This window comes from Lathamus discolor, chromosome 1 (assembly GCF_037157495.1).
Source record: "Lathamus discolor isolate bLatDis1 chromosome 1, bLatDis1.hap1, whole genome shotgun sequence".
In the NCBI taxonomy this organism is placed as follows: Eukaryota; Metazoa; Chordata; class Aves; order Psittaciformes; family Psittacidae; genus Lathamus; species Lathamus discolor.
Window position 1 is genome coordinate 78,497,268 of NC_088884.1, and position 16,078 is coordinate 78,513,345.

Consider the following 16,078-nt stretch of genomic DNA (forward strand, 5'->3'; position numbering starts at 1 on the left):
CTGGTAAAATTTCAGAGTGGTCACTGTGTCTTTACATTGATTTGCAAATGACTTACCAGGTCCTAAACCAAATTCTAAGTATTTCAACTCCATTTTTAGTCAGGTCTCTAGACAGAAACAGTTGTTGCTGAATGTGTAAGAAGTGTTGAAGTTAGGTTTCAGAAACATATTATTATGACAAATCAGACCCTTAACTTTCCAGTGCTATGTAAAACTGACTTGAATGTTGCTTGAACCACTGATGCTAAGTGATCTCAGGATATAAGTTTAATGTGAGCTGGACTAACAGGTTACTACACTCAGAATCTGCCAGCATCTTGTACTGACATCCAGAAACATCTAACTGTAGGCTAGAAAGAAAACTTGGTTTAAAACTGTCTTAAGGGTATCAAGTACCTGCTCTTTCTCAAAGCATCTCTTACAAAGGCATAAAATCAGAAATACTTTAACTTCCTGATACTTTTTTTTTTTTTAATGCATGTTCTTATATTGCACTTGATTACTCTAGCTTTGAACACCTAAGTGGCAGCAAAATAGCAAATTGAGGTAACCAGTATAGCTACTTTGGGCTGGTGTATTTTAATATATGCAGGAACTGGAAGGTAACTTCTACAGACTAGAGAGTCTGTTTTAATTATGGCTTAAAGCCCTAATTAATTTAATTCTGGCTTAAAGCTCTGGAAGAATGCTACCAGGATAATGTACAAGCATATGAGCTGGGGAAGGAGGTGAAGACTCTTAACAAATTGTAAAAGCATACAGAAAACTGTATAGTCTTTGCAATCACAAGTGAAACTGCAATTTCTGCTGCTTCCATCCTGTTAAGGCTGTTTTTAATTGTGCTTAATGTACAAGTCCAATTTACCTAACTAGTGGACAATCTTAATGGCTGTAGACACTGCCAGGCTTGACCTGGTTAGGTGACTTAACAGTGGAAAACTTATTATCAGTCTGCAGAACTACAGAACCAGTTTGGTAATGTACTTGGGTCTTAGTAAACTGCAGTGAAGAGGAAAAGAGTAGTAGAACAGTTAAACCCATAATGGATTTACCATGACAGCAAGTGTTTTAAGATTATCTGCTTATAAGTGAGGGCTAATAAAGTGATGTACAGGAAGACTGATTCCTAGTAACATAATCTATAACTTGCTGAAATTTAACTTTATTCAACTGTATCTTTTGTCCTGCAGTTAGATTCTTAATAGCTTTAGTGTCTCTTCATTAATGAAAACTATACAGCATAATGCATGTGCATCAGGAAGTCTAAGACAGTAGTACAAAGATGTGCTCTTAGCTCTAGGAAAAAGTAAAACTTCCCATGGCTCAGCAAGTGGCTATTGTGTGGACCCCAATTATTAGAAATGGAGTCCTCCACAATTACTGTGCTGCATGTACATGGATTATGCTTTGTGAAGGTCACTAAACCCTGCAAGCTTCTTCCATGTCTGTTACTGGAAATTCTGCAAATGCTAGGGATTAGTTCCAGATAACTGCTGTGAAGACATGAAAGAGTAGTTTGGGGTTTGTTGTGCTAAAATTGGACAGACAGTACTCTGTCAATTTGTGTTGAATTTGTGATGAATGTCATGACATATACCCTTCTGCCATATAATGTCAGTCTTCTAATAAATTCATGCAAATACTCAACTGCTATATAGTATATTGTAGTCATCTATTGGAAAGAGAGACTTTTATCTCCAGGAAAGTAAAGGCTTTCATATGTTCCTGTGTGTCTCAACACTTGGGCCAGTTGAAATAATGCAGCTATTTAATGTCTTCAGAATTGCCTCTCTCTAGCTGCAGAGACAAATGTAAGAGAAGCAAAGCTTTAGAGAATCACTAAAAGTAATGGGTTTAAAATACTTGTAACAAGCCTACCACTTCAAAAGACATGTTAGGCTATCTAGACTGTTATTATTGTCACCCTGAAAATAAGGCTTCTGCTATTTAAAGAGTTTACTGTCATGATTTTTCTGATACCTTGAACTTGCTTATTCTCTGACAAAACGCTTCCCTCTTCTTAATGTGAAGCGAGAACAAGTTGTGATGAACTGTTAAGGGGCCATCTGAAACAATCAGAGTACTAAGTTCCTGAAGAAATAAATGTTTAGCCGCAAAATCAGGCTCCTATGTGGGAGTACAGGTGTACTTTTCATGCTAGACTTTGAAAAGTTTAACATATTACTTCTGCAGGAGCTGGTGCATTAAGAGTATCTAGCTTGTTAGCGGAAGCACCTTGGTCTAATCCTGAGTAACCTGCTTGCAATGTATCTCTTGGGTGCACTTTCTTCAGAACGTCTGGAAATGCTGTCCTAAAGATCTGCACTTACTGGTGTGGGTTCTACTGGGAGGGGGAGTATGTTTTAAACCTTGAGTGATGCAGCTTTGATTTTTAAGCTTGTTCTGGCCTTCAACCTGGATATGTGGGTTTCCTAATGATGCACTAAATATAGGCAACTCACTGTCATCTTGTATACTTGACTGTATAAAGCTGAATGAGGTGAATTAATGTTGTGGCAACAGTAAGCTGTTGTTATTTAATGAAGTGAAAACTTAATTCAGGAAATATCAATGACAGCACAATTCCTTGGCCCATGTTTTCTGACACTTATAGGTTGCTCTGGAAGTATATTGGATAAGATATCTTGTCTTTCTTCCAGTATTAGATTTAATGTATTCTCTTCTTATTAGGTGCCTAAACCTGTACATCAGCCAGCTGCAGAATTTTGTTCTACTTCAACTCTTCCAAAAGACCCAGTGTTGAGAAGGGAAAAACTTCAGGATCTGATGACTCAGATACAAGGGACTTACAACTTCATGCAAGTGTGTGGGGTTTTTTGGATTTTTTTTTTCTCTGCTTTTGTAGTACACAGCTCCAGTTCCTACCAGGTTAGGGGAAACAGTGCTGCCAATGTGTTTGCACTGAATGAATGTAGCTCTAATTAGCTAACAGCAACTTGTCAAATGAGAATGTTTCATTTATATCTAGAGTTTAATCTTTTTTTTTTCTCTCAACTGATGATCTTTTCGCAAAAGGAGTCCATTCTGGATTTTGATAAAGCTTCACCAAGTGCCATTGGTTCATCCCAACCACCTTCAGTTACTCCAGCAAGTAGTCCTGCAGGTAGGTAATACTGTAAGTGTGAACTGTATGTGAGATTCCTGCAAACACTAACAGGATTTGGTTGGGCTGTAGATCAGTAGGCCTGGTGAAGACAGCTTGTCTAATTATAAAACAATACTAATGTCTGATTAAAAAAAATTAAGAGGCAGCTCAAACCACTTACCTGCTTATTAATTGCTGGAGGTGGCTTAAGTTGGTTTATCTGCCTGGAAATGGAATGTTTGTATAATTACTGACTGGCATGCGCATCTGAACCTAGCAGCAGAATTGACATACTGACAGCTAGTCTAGATGTGGTGTATATAAACACAAACTGTGAATGAGTTCAGGACAAAGAGCAGTTTTCTAGCTGCACTTGGAAAATGGGAACTTGTTAAGAAACTGTTTGGGTGGCTCTTCGGCTGTGAAACCAAATTAGCCAGTTTATTATACCTTTCTAATCTAGCAAGTGGGGTATCTCTTCTGTGGTAGAAGCATTTTTATCATTGAATACTTTTTTCCCCTTTGAGAAAAATTTTCAATGGGGTATAGTTTACTGATGCTAATTCTAAATATTTGCAGGGCACACACTTGAAATAGTGTGCATTTTCATATACCAAATGCTTTCAAAATGTAGAACTGCACTCTGAAACTCTATGTAGTGTTTGAATTTAAAAGCAAATGTTGCTTAATGTATTCTTTTTTTACAGCTTCAAAAGAACAGAAACTGCCAAGTCAGAGCGACTTTCTTCAACAGCCCCATCAGGTAAGTTGAAGTAAGGATTGTCCTGGAGGGGCAGAGCTGCAGCTGTGGAATGGCATAGAGGTTATGCACTAGAACAAACTTAGTACTTCAGTTGCTTTTCTTGTTGTCAGTAGTTTTGTAACAAATTTCATATAACAGTAGCTTACAAATCTAAGATCACTCAAATGCTGAGAGTTGGCAGCTCTTTCGCTTGAAAAGCAGCAACAAATGATTGAAATTTCTTGAAGTAAAAAGTATGTTGAGGACATGCTGAAATAGTTTGAATACTTAGCCTATAGACTCAAGTTGTAGCTGATAATTGTGTGCCAAAGAACATGCTGCTGCTTTGTTATATAGTGCATGTATTCATCTTTGAGGTCTCCACTTATGCCAAAGATAGTGTGTCAAGCTTTGACAGCCATGGTTATGTGAACCTTAAAATCACTTACTGTGCTTTAATGCATTGCTACTTTGGCTTTTAAATAGGTTTCCTTGCCATGAACAAGAATTCCTGAGAAACTTAGATTACTGTTCAAAGCACTTCAGCTCCTGCCTCATTCTGAGGTTTACTTGAAAATACCCAGAGTATGTGTTTCAGTGAAACCAAACATTTAATACAGTATTTTAAAACTTTTTATCTTCTTTTCTTGCAAGGCTGCTGCTTCATCCATTGCACTGCATAGTTCAAATACTTCCCTAGCATCTGCTGATCAGACTCTTTCTGGCTCTGAAACAGAAGACTTGGTGACACAACAGACACCACAGGTAATATACCCTGGGCTTCACTGGCATTCAAAAACCTGTGATAGCTAGCCCTAACAGAAGCTGTGGTGGCACCTCTCCTGGAACAACATAGAGGGACAGAATGGAAGTAACAGCAACAGTATAGCCTACATTCTGGAATATCTAAAGGTGGCTGGGAAAGTTTTCCTAATCCACATAAATGCAAAGTGAACAGTCTGCTCCTTGAAATGGGAAGGGTGTGAGATGAAGAAATGCAGGCTAGAGTGACACATTTTTGTGGGAACATATGAGCAGTGTGAATATTTGCTTTGGTTACAGTGTAGAATACTCCCTGTAATAACACAGAGGATGCATAAGTTGGGGTATTGTCGTGAAATAGCAGACTTCTGTGTAAGGCTGAGATACATTCTCTTGAGCAGTAACTGAAAAAACACTGACTTGCTAATGTTCAGCCAAGACCTTAGATTTTGTATTAACTGTATGTGCAGTTAAGTCTTCAACTAGCATTCAGATATTGTTTAGAGGCACAAATTATGTTTTAGTTTATGTAGATCACTGTCTTAAAGACCTCTTAGTGTGATGCTGTCTTCAGAAACACAGCTGGCTCTTCTTGTTAGAAATCTCTAATACAGTGTATGTAGATTATAATGGGGGAATGTTAATGCTTCTAAAAGGTTTTTGCTGATGTACATGCCATCAGTATGCTATGCATGTAGCATTTACTGTATTCCTTAATACTATATAGGCAAATATAACAGTCTTGATGTGAATATTAGTCTTGCTGTCCCTTGAATCAGCAATTTTGGTCTGGTTCTTGACACCTTCTCTCATTTAGACAGTGTCAGAAGACTTCTTGTGCTGATAAGGATTAAGTAATTTTACTGTTTAATATGTATCCAGAAGACTTGTGCTGTGCTATAATGTAGAGCATCTGATTTAGTAGAATGCTCTTAGTTTATCTGCAAACTTATTGTTTGGAATTAAGGTTGCTTGTGCCCAGCACCTCTAGTCCCTTGGGCTTAGAGTGTGGTGTCTTTTCCAGTCTTTCACATAGAAAGCAGTAGATGTGCTGAGACCAAAGCTTAACCAGGGAATACACTTCATGGTGACAGTGCGCTCTCCTGGCATGTGAGTGCATACCAGTTCTGATGCATCTGTGATGGTATACATAGTGAGAATGTAACTGGTAGTCTTTAGCCCTCAGCTGTGCATCTAAGTGTAAGCAACTCTTAAACTTTGAATTATAGTGTGAACTAACTAGAACATGCAGGCTTTGCAAAAGCAAAGATTGGCTCCGAAGCCTTGTTCAACAAAGCTTACCAGAAGCTTAACATTAGATATGTCTTTGCTTAATTCAAGGAGACAGATGAGTATCAGACTTCATTTTAACAACTGGTAGAAGCAATCTACAGTTCATAAAATTACCTGATTTTTGTAGGGCTAGTTGTACAACCTGTTGTGTAAGAAGTGTAATCAGTCTGAATCTCTAATGCTAATTATTTGAAGTTTTTGGCTAAGATGACTATTTAGTAGATCTACTTTGGACCTAATTTTTGTTATGGTCTTTCAAAATCCACTTATTTCAACTTAGGCATGGGTATTTTATAGCTATAACAGAAGTTTGTGCTTTCTGCATCACTTTTTGTAATAGCAGGTGCATGTATGGCTTCTTCTAGGCATCAGCATCGCTTTCTCAAGAGACTGAGAAATATACTTCCCAGCCACTGTATCAGACAAGTCCATGTATTTCTGAGCCCCTTATATCCAAAAAGATTGAAATTGCCCAGGTAAGCTATCACAAATACGGGGATAAGGTAAATATATTGGTTGCTGAAATGTCTAGAGCCTTACATGTCTTTGGCTTCTGATTCATATAAATATTGGTATTCTAAATTAACACTTCACTTTGCTCTCTGCACAGATGAGGCTTAATGCTAGTTAATACTTGGTCTGGACAACTCAGCATTGTTGTAATGTGAAACATTGAGAGGGGAAAATAATGAAACCCCCTAAACTTCCTGAGTTCCTTTAGAAAAGAGGAGCCACTTTTAATATCAGCCATAGAATCATCTTCCAATAAATGGAACAGAAGGCATTCTGTTTCCTTAGTGGTGAGGAAAAAAACCCTAATATCTCTTTTGTGAAATTATTACACTGAATGGTATGTATAGTAGCTCATAGGCACATTTCACTTAATCAGCAGAGACTGCAATAGAAGTACTGTTTGCTGAGGATGCACAGCAAGATTTGGAATTGTAAGCAAAAACTATTTTGTAGCTTTACCATGTCCAAATGTCATCCTGTAGAAACTGCTGACTTCTGTTAGTCTAGGCTTTAGAACAAATTAAATGCTCTGATACTGCCTGATAACTATCAAGTGACCTTTCATTACATTTATTCTTCCCTCAGGCTACTGTTACCCTCCCAAGTGAGCCACAGTCACCATTGCCTACTTCAAGCACTTCCATGACACCAGTACCACCAGCGCAAAGCTTTCAGTCTCCTCCAGCAAGCAGCAGTTCTGTCACATTAACAGCAGCTCCCTTTCAGGCTATGCAGACTGTAAGTGTGCGGAATGATTTACAATAATGCTGGTAACTTAGTTGTAATACTGGGGAACTGAATCCTCTTGATAGAGTATGGAACTTCATAGATCGTTTTGATACAAGGACACATCCTGGTTTTGCTCTGTATAGTCCCCATATCAACTACTGGGATATATTAATAACCTCAAGGAACTAAGAGGGAGAAGTCAGACCTGAAATCAACAGATTTATAGCCATGCCCCAAGGTAAAGTTGACTGTACTTAAACTGTTCTTAAGCATAGATTTTAAATAATAGACTGCAGAGGAAAGAGGAAATCTTCAAGTATAGCTGTTAGGACGAAGAGCTTTCCGAAGCCTGAACCTGTTTTGCTCCCTTTTAAACTGTTTGCTTCAGTGCGACAAAGCTTGGACCACTCAACTCATGCAAAATGTGTCCTTGAAACACTAACTCATTATCCTATCTTGTTAACAAGGAGTCAATATAGATGCCTGGGGAATAGTCCACACAGACTGTATGTGGTGTTTTTTGCAAACAGGTACTGGTTTTTTTTCAGGCCATACATCCTTACTAATTTTCTTCAACATCACTAATGTTGCTACTACCTGGTAACCTGCAATGCAAGCTTAGAGGGACTCACAGGAAGGGTCTCCATTTAGTTGTTAATGTTCTCTTCCCTGTACTTGGTCTTTCTTACTCCTCTGATACCTTCTCAAGATGCTAGAGACCTTTATTTAATGTTCTTGCCCAAAAGCAAGTTTAGAAACAAGTCAGTCTCTAAAGGCGTCCTCTGTTTCAACAAATGTCACAGTGCAGTTCCACAACTTGCTGGATGATCTGCATCTGGCAGTACTGACATACATAGTAGATTTGGTGGAAGATAGCCAATAGTCTTTTAAAGCACAGGATCTAAGTAAAATATGTGACACTCTGGTGCGGTCTGTAGAAAATCATACCATGACTTTCTCCTTGATTTTTGGCATTTGTGTAAGAGGTTCAAGTAGAACCTTCCTCAGATGTACAGAATCAGATACACATAAATAAGGGAAGTGATGGTAGAAAGGTGGTGGTTTTTTTTCCAAGACAGTTCTATTTAAATTATGCTAAGTTGCTAGGTGGTGATTTGGTGATTTTTTTTCATGGAAGTGGAGAAGTAGCAGCATTCTGATCAAGTAATCTAGAGTCTTTCTGGGGACCCAGTTTGTAAGATAAGTGTCTGTCATGATGTAAGTATGGAGTAGGTCTGTCATTCAGATCATATCCCTACCTAGTGTTTGTGTTTGGAGTGCTTTTGATCTTAATGGTCCCACTGAAAGTATACTTGAATTAATGCTGTGGAGTTTTCAGAGCTGTTAAATATTGAATATTTCTCTTGGGGGTTTTGGGTCAAACTGGCAAACATCTATCACTAATTGTCAGGATGTTAATTCCTCTTTCAGTCATAGTAGTCTTTAACTGTACAGTACTTTCTTCTTCCCTGTGTTGCTTAGATTCTCATAACTGACAGGAAACCACAGTCATTGGATTTCAGTAGATAGCCAGGAGGTAGGTGGTTCCTTGCCAATAATGGTAGTACAGTGACAGTAATGGAAGCATCTGATTATGTGTCGTCAGGTGTCTGAACATCCTATTGCTGCCATTGTGCTTATGGATGCCTAAAGGCAGATCTTACTTGTATCTCTAGTCTGTTACTAGAATTCCACCTGTAACACTCACTGTAGGGAAAAGTAGACCACTTGATCCAAATACTTCAGGATGTGGGAGTTGACAGCCTTGCTGCACAGTATCCTCTTCTAGAAACAGGATTGCTTCGGTTTGCTTTGATCACTTCATCTGGTAAATTAAAAAAATCAATTTGTTATGGTTCAAAACTTAACACTTGAGTATCATGAGGGATTTCTGTGCTGTCTCCCTCTTAGAGGCAGTACTTGGTTTCTTGACCTTGTAAGAAGTCTTCACTTCCATTTTAATTTTAGAGGCTTCTGCAAACTGACAGCAATTGTCAAGCTGTGAAGCTATTCCTTGCACCTACCTGTACTTTTGCCCTGGTCTGTCTACAGACAGTTTATAGTCTTGGGAAATGATGACAACTCTTTATGTGAAATTTAAATGCTTTTACTTGAAACAGACTTCTTTCCTACTTGATCTTGGTACTAGTTGCTTTTGACAACGTCAACTGTGGTAACTTTGGGTTATTGGCTATAAAGCAGTAGTCACTGGAGTGACTGAAATCTGGTTGATTAGCTTTAACTAATAGCATCCTTACACCACCCTTCTGCCAAGTCTATAACATTGAAATTTGAATTACAAAAATTAGGCTACATGTTTACTCTGAGAGAACTTAAAACAAGAGGAAAGATGAGGCTCATTTTACCAAAGGGGTGAAGGCTGTCTAATAGAGTGGATAGCAGTGTTATATTGGGTTCCAAGACATGTATAAAGACAAATTTTTCTCAAATGTGAATATCTTGGTACAGGCTGTCCTAGCTTCATGTCAAAAGCTGTAGGATGGATAGCCAGTGAATTTAATAGTGGATTTCTCATAGAAAGTAGCTTACTGTATGGTAGCTCTTCTGTTCAAATATGATAGCTATGGTCAGTCAAGCTGTTTCTTGGGTAGTAGCTACATGAACAGCAGTAACCTTCAGAAGTGCACTGAGAGGGGAAAAGGATGGATTGAAGTAGTCTCCTTGATTTATTTCTAAGAAACAGGTGATCTAAAAACTGGCCTGGGGGTATGAATTTAAGCTACAGCATAACATGGTGCTGGCACTAGGCAAAGACTTCAGCTGGTAGTGTTAAGTATTTTCCTTGAAATATGTTGTAGGTATTTAAAGTGAATGCACCACTGCCTCCACGTAAAGACCAGGAAATTAAGGAGGATTCTTCATATTCAGCAGGATATAACCAGAGTTTCTCTACAGCAAGTACACAGACTCCTCCTCAATGCCAGCTGCAATCTTCTCATGTTGCAGAACAAACCTCTCTTTCACAAGAATCTCTGTCTTCAGGTGAGAACTGTATGCGTATCTATTTCAAGTAGCTTTGAAAGATATTTAGGTTCTAGTATTTTAACTCATTAACATGTGCTGTGAGTTATAACTTGGTGAAATTCTTTAACACTTTTATAGCACCTGTTAATATTAGGGGTTACATCAGCCTAATCTAGTTGATGGTATGGTGTGTAAACTTAATTTCAAAACTGCTAGCAGGATGAAAGGCTGCTTCAAACTAATTTCTATAGTAGCTGTATGGACAATGTCACTTATGCCTGAATTTCCCGATAGGTTGGAAATTCAAGGATGTGTTGATACTTGCCAGTCACACCACTGTTACCTAGGAATTGAAGCAATGGTGAAATACTCGTATTTTGAACCATTAATTTGGTCTCTGGTAATAGTGCTGGTGTTGCTGAATGCTAAATGAAGTTGGGGCAGGTTTTCAGTTTGACCTAAGGAAGACAAAACTGATAGGTGGAGTCTTTTGCTGCCTTATTCAGCACAAAACAGACCTGCTTGACAGTGAGATACTGTGACAGGAGAACTTGCACAGCTGACACTAAATTTGAAATTAAACCAGGTCCTAAGTCTCAAATATTTTCCAGGATGAAAGAAAGCTGACAAATAGGGGTCTGGATTTCTAAGACTAATTGCTTGTAGAACAGTGTTGGTTCTATGTGAAAGCTCTTAACCAGGTGTTACTTGATTTTTATTGTGGCTTGGTTATTTTCTTGATGCTGCCAGCAAGCTTGTTCTGACCTATGCAACTGAATCTTGAATGCATTAGAGGCTTACACTGACAGCCTGGGCTGTCTACAGTATACTTCAACAAGCATTACACTTTACAGAAGAAAATGGGAGTATGCCCTCTTATTTGAAGTAATGCAGGGGCAGGAAAACAGGATATTCTGAGCAGCTTAATGGGTCTCTGAACTTCCTAAGGCTGCTGTTGCTTCCAGGTGTGGTAACTTCTTACAGTTACAAGAGCTTTGAATTCTTCTGTGCCTTCTGTTTTAAGCAGTGAATTATCAACCTGATGGAGCAGTTCCTGTTAGCAATGGTAGCCTTGCCTTTTATCCAGCACAGACTAATGTTATTCCCAGACCGCCTCAGCCTTACCTTAACAGTCGTGGGTCTGTCAGAGGATCTGCTAGAGGTGGAAGGTCACTGGCCAGTTCATATCGTTCCCCTGGGGGGTACAAAGGTATGTCTGTATTTATTACCGCCTTAAAACTCTAATGTAGTAATACTAGAACATGATTTAACATGACATGGCAAAGCAATTTCATAGCCTTTTGAGTTATGAAAGTAGAAACTTTGATTAACAGGTTTTTAAATTATTTAACTATATAGAATTTGCTATTTTGTTTGCTATTCTGAACTTTTTTCCCCCTTTTTGTCTTGGCATCTGTCTTGCTAACATTCTGAGCATGTATTCTCTTCAGATAGCACTTGCGGTATTTGCCTAAAACAAAGTACTCTTTGCTTAGCACTGCTGGCTTTAGTATTACCAGCAGAAACTGGGATGTGGGAGAGGCTCCCACTAGTGGAGACACCTTCTGGATTAATAACAAATGGAAGAGATTTAAGAGTTTTTTTGTCTCTGTGAGTCAGTTGCTATCTTGCTGCTAGCTGAAGTACTCCAGAAAGTTTCAGCTGACTTTAAGCAGATACAAACTTAAGATTGTTGGTAGCTGTGGCCTATTCCACTCTGGAAGGGCACTTAGTCTGTCATAGCTGTTTCAGTTACTTGGCTGAGACTGCTCAACAGCTGGTAGCAACATGTACCAGGCAATGAGTTGTATAGTTCTAGCTTGACAGCAGTTAAGGGTTTTATAGTGTCTGGTACTAAATGTTTTGCAGCTCCTCTTTGCTAGTTAGTCTGATAGCTAAAGAGGTTAAATAGTAGCACCTAAATGTATAACCATAATAGATAGGCATCTGTAATAGCAAAAGAAAATATTTTTTAATTCTGTGTTAAATCCTGTTTCTGGGTGTATCAAGTTTTTCAGCTATTCTTTGAAGTCCCATTAGTATCAAACAAGCAGTTGTTATGGTCTGATGTTAATACTTTTAAGCATGCAATTTTGATACAGTAGTCCTGAGTAGCTAATGAAATGCTTTCTTTACAGAAGTGAGATACTGCTGCAAATTCTGAATAGGAATAGATGTAGTTGTAAAATTTAATACACACAGTAATTCCCAAAAGGGAGCTCAGTTGTATTTTGGACTTGTACTATAAACCAAATGAGGAATATCAAATAATCAACTTCATTTGAACAGGTTTTGATGCTTACAGAGGCTCATCTTCAATATCTAATGGCAACTATGGCCAGCTGCAGTTTCCTGGTAGAGATTATGCTGGAATGCCCTATTCTCAGAGGGTAAGTATTGACTTTGTTTCTGGTAGCCTTTTGAGCACTGTACAGGAGCTGAGTCTTCTCCTGTAGGTTTTCATTATCTTCACAGGTGAACTGTTCCTTACAAGATGCTGATTTTGTTTCTTGGACAAAACTTTTTGAAAGCAGTAGGCAGCAGTTGAAATGACTGGAGACTGGAAGGAGTCTCTGAAATGAAAACATATAGCAAATAAGATGTGATACAAGTCATTTTACTGTGGATTTTAAAGTTAGTGCTGAGTGCTTCTGTAATAAATAATGGAATGAGAATATGGTTGGGCAAAAATTCCAAAGAAACAATATATATGTATAAGAATGCAAAGGGTTCTGGTGAAAGAGTCTTCAGCTTTGGAATCAAGTCCATGAATCTGTACAGAAGAATGTACTTCTAATAAACCTGAGATTTAAGGTATTGCTTGAACTGAACTGCATATAGTTCAGAAGCTAACTTGCTGGAAAGGGCATTAAAATAGCGCTTTAATTTCATACAAGCTGTTGTAAATTTTCCATAAGTAAGGCTGTTTATCTACATCTTAATTCTGAACTCCATGATTGTCTGTCCTAGAGCTTGAACTGTGTAAATGAAAAAATACTGTTATTTGTTAGCACCACTTATTTTCAGATTTGCTTATAGCCATCTTCCTAATATTTCTGTTCTCTTTTAGGATGCTAATTACCAGCAGTGCTATAAACGAGGTGGGATAACTAGTGGTCCTCGTGCAAATTCAAGAGGTAAGGCTAACATCAGGTTCCCAGTGGCACATGTGTATGCTTGGGCATAGCAGATGGAGTGTTACTGTGAATAGTGGGGAAAATGGTGTACTATCACTGATAAAACAGATTAAGGTGTGTGTAAATTAACCAAGCTAGATGGAAGCTTAAGTACTGTTCTGAAACAGCATTGCGTAGCAGCAAATTTAATGCTACTATTCTCAACTTGGGTGCCTTTATATGTCGAAGTTCTAACATAATGGTAGCTTACTAAGCTTTCATCACAAATTGATGAGGAAGATGCAGAGAGTGGTTCCAATGTTGTATATGGCTTTTTCCATTAATTGCATGGTCTCCCCTGCTTCTGGGGAAGCTCTCAGATCACAGAAACCTTGTAAAATAACTTTTTCTATGAAAAATAATTTGTTTGGGAACAGAGCTTTACTCTTGTGTTTTCATGCTGGAGTACAAAACCTAAAGAAACAACACATGGGACACGAGGACTCAAGCATGAATAGCATGTATTTTGAAAAAGCTGTGAGCAAGATGATGTAATCCTACTGTGTGTGCTGGAAAAAGCTGGGACATAGGATGCTATAGGTGAAAAATGAGATGAATAGTAGTTGTAGATTACTACTTTGAAGAATAAATAGAAATTCTGGCATATTGGGAAATTTTAGGATAAAGCAGGTCAACTCAGCCTGAGGGAGGACTTGCAGAATAAACTTTAGAACAAAATTAACAGAAATGTGAGATTGTGGCGACTTAACAGTTGACAGCCATACTCATAATTGTTAGGATATAGCAACTTTAGCTTTATTTGGTATCTTATGGTGTTCCTTGCTGGTGGAAATAACAATGATTTGCAGCTTGAGTGTGATTGGTTAATATTTCTCAGATCTGTTCATCTTTTCATTTTCGACCCTTCTTAACTTGGATGTTTGAAAAAAAGATAAACAGCTTTTTGGGGGGGAGTTGGGGTGCAGAAAACTTAAAAGCAATTCTAGTTCTTCAGACTTAAAATATTCTAGCATCGTAAGTTGATAGGTCCTAAGATGCAGTTCCAGAATAACAGTATTGGGGTAACCTGAAGTGCAAATTCAGGTCTTGAAGGTGACTAAATGACTGCTTGGCTGTTGGTAATTTGTAAGGTTTTTCAGAAATTACATTTTATCTCCTCTCAGAAGTTAGCATACACTTTTTTTCTATGCTGATATATGTATGTGGAAATACTGAAGATAAAACTATTGCAAGCTACTGCCCTCTACTTAAAAGTATGAAAAGTAACTGTTCATAGCTAAATTATGGCCCATCTTGCTTGAATGTAAGTGTGGTGAATGTAAACCAGCTTCAAAGTTCTGTTCTCACTGGGGTCCCTGGGCAACTTGCTGTAGCTGAAAGACAAATCTGTTGCAAAGCCCATACATTTGCTGCTTAGGACTACACCTGCAGGTTTAAGGATATCCTTCTGTTACAATACTTACTTGACATTGCTGATGATCTTTTAACAGCAGGGTGGAGTGATTCCTCTCAGGTGAGCAGTCCAGAACGAGACAATGAAACCTTTAACAGTGGGGACTCTGGGCAGGGAGATTCCCGCAGCATCACCCCTGTTGACATGCCAGTGACAAGCCAAGCTGCCACCATACTACCAGTGCATGTCTATCCTCTCCCGCAGCAGATGAGAGTTGCCTTCTCGGCCGCTAGAACATCCAACCTGGCTCCTGGAACTCTAGACCAGCCAATTGTGTTTGATCTGTTGCTGAACAACCTTGGAGAAACTTTTGATATCCAGCTTGGTAGGTTCAACTGTCCAGTGAATGGTACATATGTCTTCATCTTCCACATGCTGAAACTGGCTGTAAATGTTCCCCTGTATGTGAATCTCATGAAGAATGAAGAGGTCCTAGTGTCAGCATATGCAAATGATGGGGCTCCTGATCATGAAACAGCTAGTAATCATGCAGTCCTGCAGCTTTTCCAAGGAGACCAGATCTGGTTGCGTCTGCATCGAGGAGCCATCTATGGAAGTAGCTGGAAATATTCCACCTTTTCAGGATACCTCCTTTATCAGGACTAAAATCCAGTGTGATGTTTACAAAAGAGCTGCTCCAAACACTTTGGTGGAGGGGGGTGGACTTAGCTTTGTACTTCTGACTTTATAGAAGATATGTGGTTCCATTACTGGGGGGAAATGATGGTCATGTTGTGCAAGGTGAAATCATGAAGTTGGGGTACTGAATCAGCACTAATTTGGCACTTTATCAGTTGTGATGTAGCCTTGCTAGTAAAGCTGTGAATGTATATTGTTTGCACTTACCCTAAACTGTATTAATGTCCAGCTTACTACACTATCGATTGCCTCAAGTATGGGCTATTCACAATGCCTTGTTGTGCCTCAATAAAACAAGTTAATATGCATTTTAGTATTAATATTGCCAGTGGTCTTTATTAAATATATCAGACTGAGCTTATTCTTGATGTGGTGCATACATGCGTATCACATAGAGCTTGTCTTCAGGTTTCAATAATTTGGGGTAAACTGTAGTTTAAGTGGGATTACTTGTTTGTTTAGCTCTTGCTTGATGACATTCTTAAAAGTGTGTCCTTGATCAAAGTGAGTTCAAGATTGTTCCATACCAGCTTGCTTTTAACCAAAAGGTCAAGGAGTTAGTGAAATTCTACATCTTTCATTAGGGCTATTTAAGTGCATATCCTGTCAAAATCTAGCTTTGTCACATCACCTGTCTTTCAGCAGTGATTAGTTAAAACTTCTAAACTTTGAAACAGTCACTGAAGGGCTGGCTCACACTTAGATGCAAATATATTTTA

The 16,078-nt window shown here is 38.5% G+C and overlaps 1 protein-coding gene across 13 annotated transcripts in view; it reads left to right on the plus strand.

Moving 5' to 3' along the window:
* The window catches only part of CAPRIN2 (caprin family member 2), a 35,105-nt gene extending 19,438 nt beyond the window's left edge, over window positions 1-15,667 (plus strand). For 5 of the 13 annotated variants that reach the window (XM_065681963.1, XM_065681944.1, XM_065681912.1 and 2 more), the window contains 11 exons: window positions 2,692-2,823; window positions 3,037-3,124; window positions 3,814-3,869; window positions 4,503-4,613; window positions 6,269-6,379; window positions 7,002-7,154; window positions 9,965-10,148; window positions 11,155-11,340; window positions 12,420-12,520; window positions 13,201-13,267; window positions 14,758-15,667. In XM_065681963.1, the coding sequence (XP_065538035.1) occupies window positions 2,692-2,823; window positions 3,037-3,124; window positions 3,814-3,869; window positions 4,503-4,613; window positions 6,269-6,379; window positions 7,002-7,154; window positions 9,965-10,148; window positions 11,155-11,340; window positions 12,420-12,520; window positions 13,201-13,267; window positions 14,758-15,326 (1,758 nt within the window). In that variant the 3' untranslated portion in view covers window positions 15,327-15,667. The remainder of the gene's footprint in view (window positions 1-2,691; window positions 2,824-3,036; window positions 3,125-3,813; window positions 3,870-4,502; window positions 4,614-6,268; window positions 6,380-7,001; window positions 7,155-9,964; window positions 10,149-11,154; window positions 11,341-12,419; window positions 12,521-13,200; window positions 13,268-14,757) is intronic. The other 8 variants (XM_065682022.1, XM_065681953.1, XM_065682012.1 and 5 more) reach the window with 6 other exon arrangements.
* Window positions 15,668-16,078: the final 411 nt, after the last annotated feature.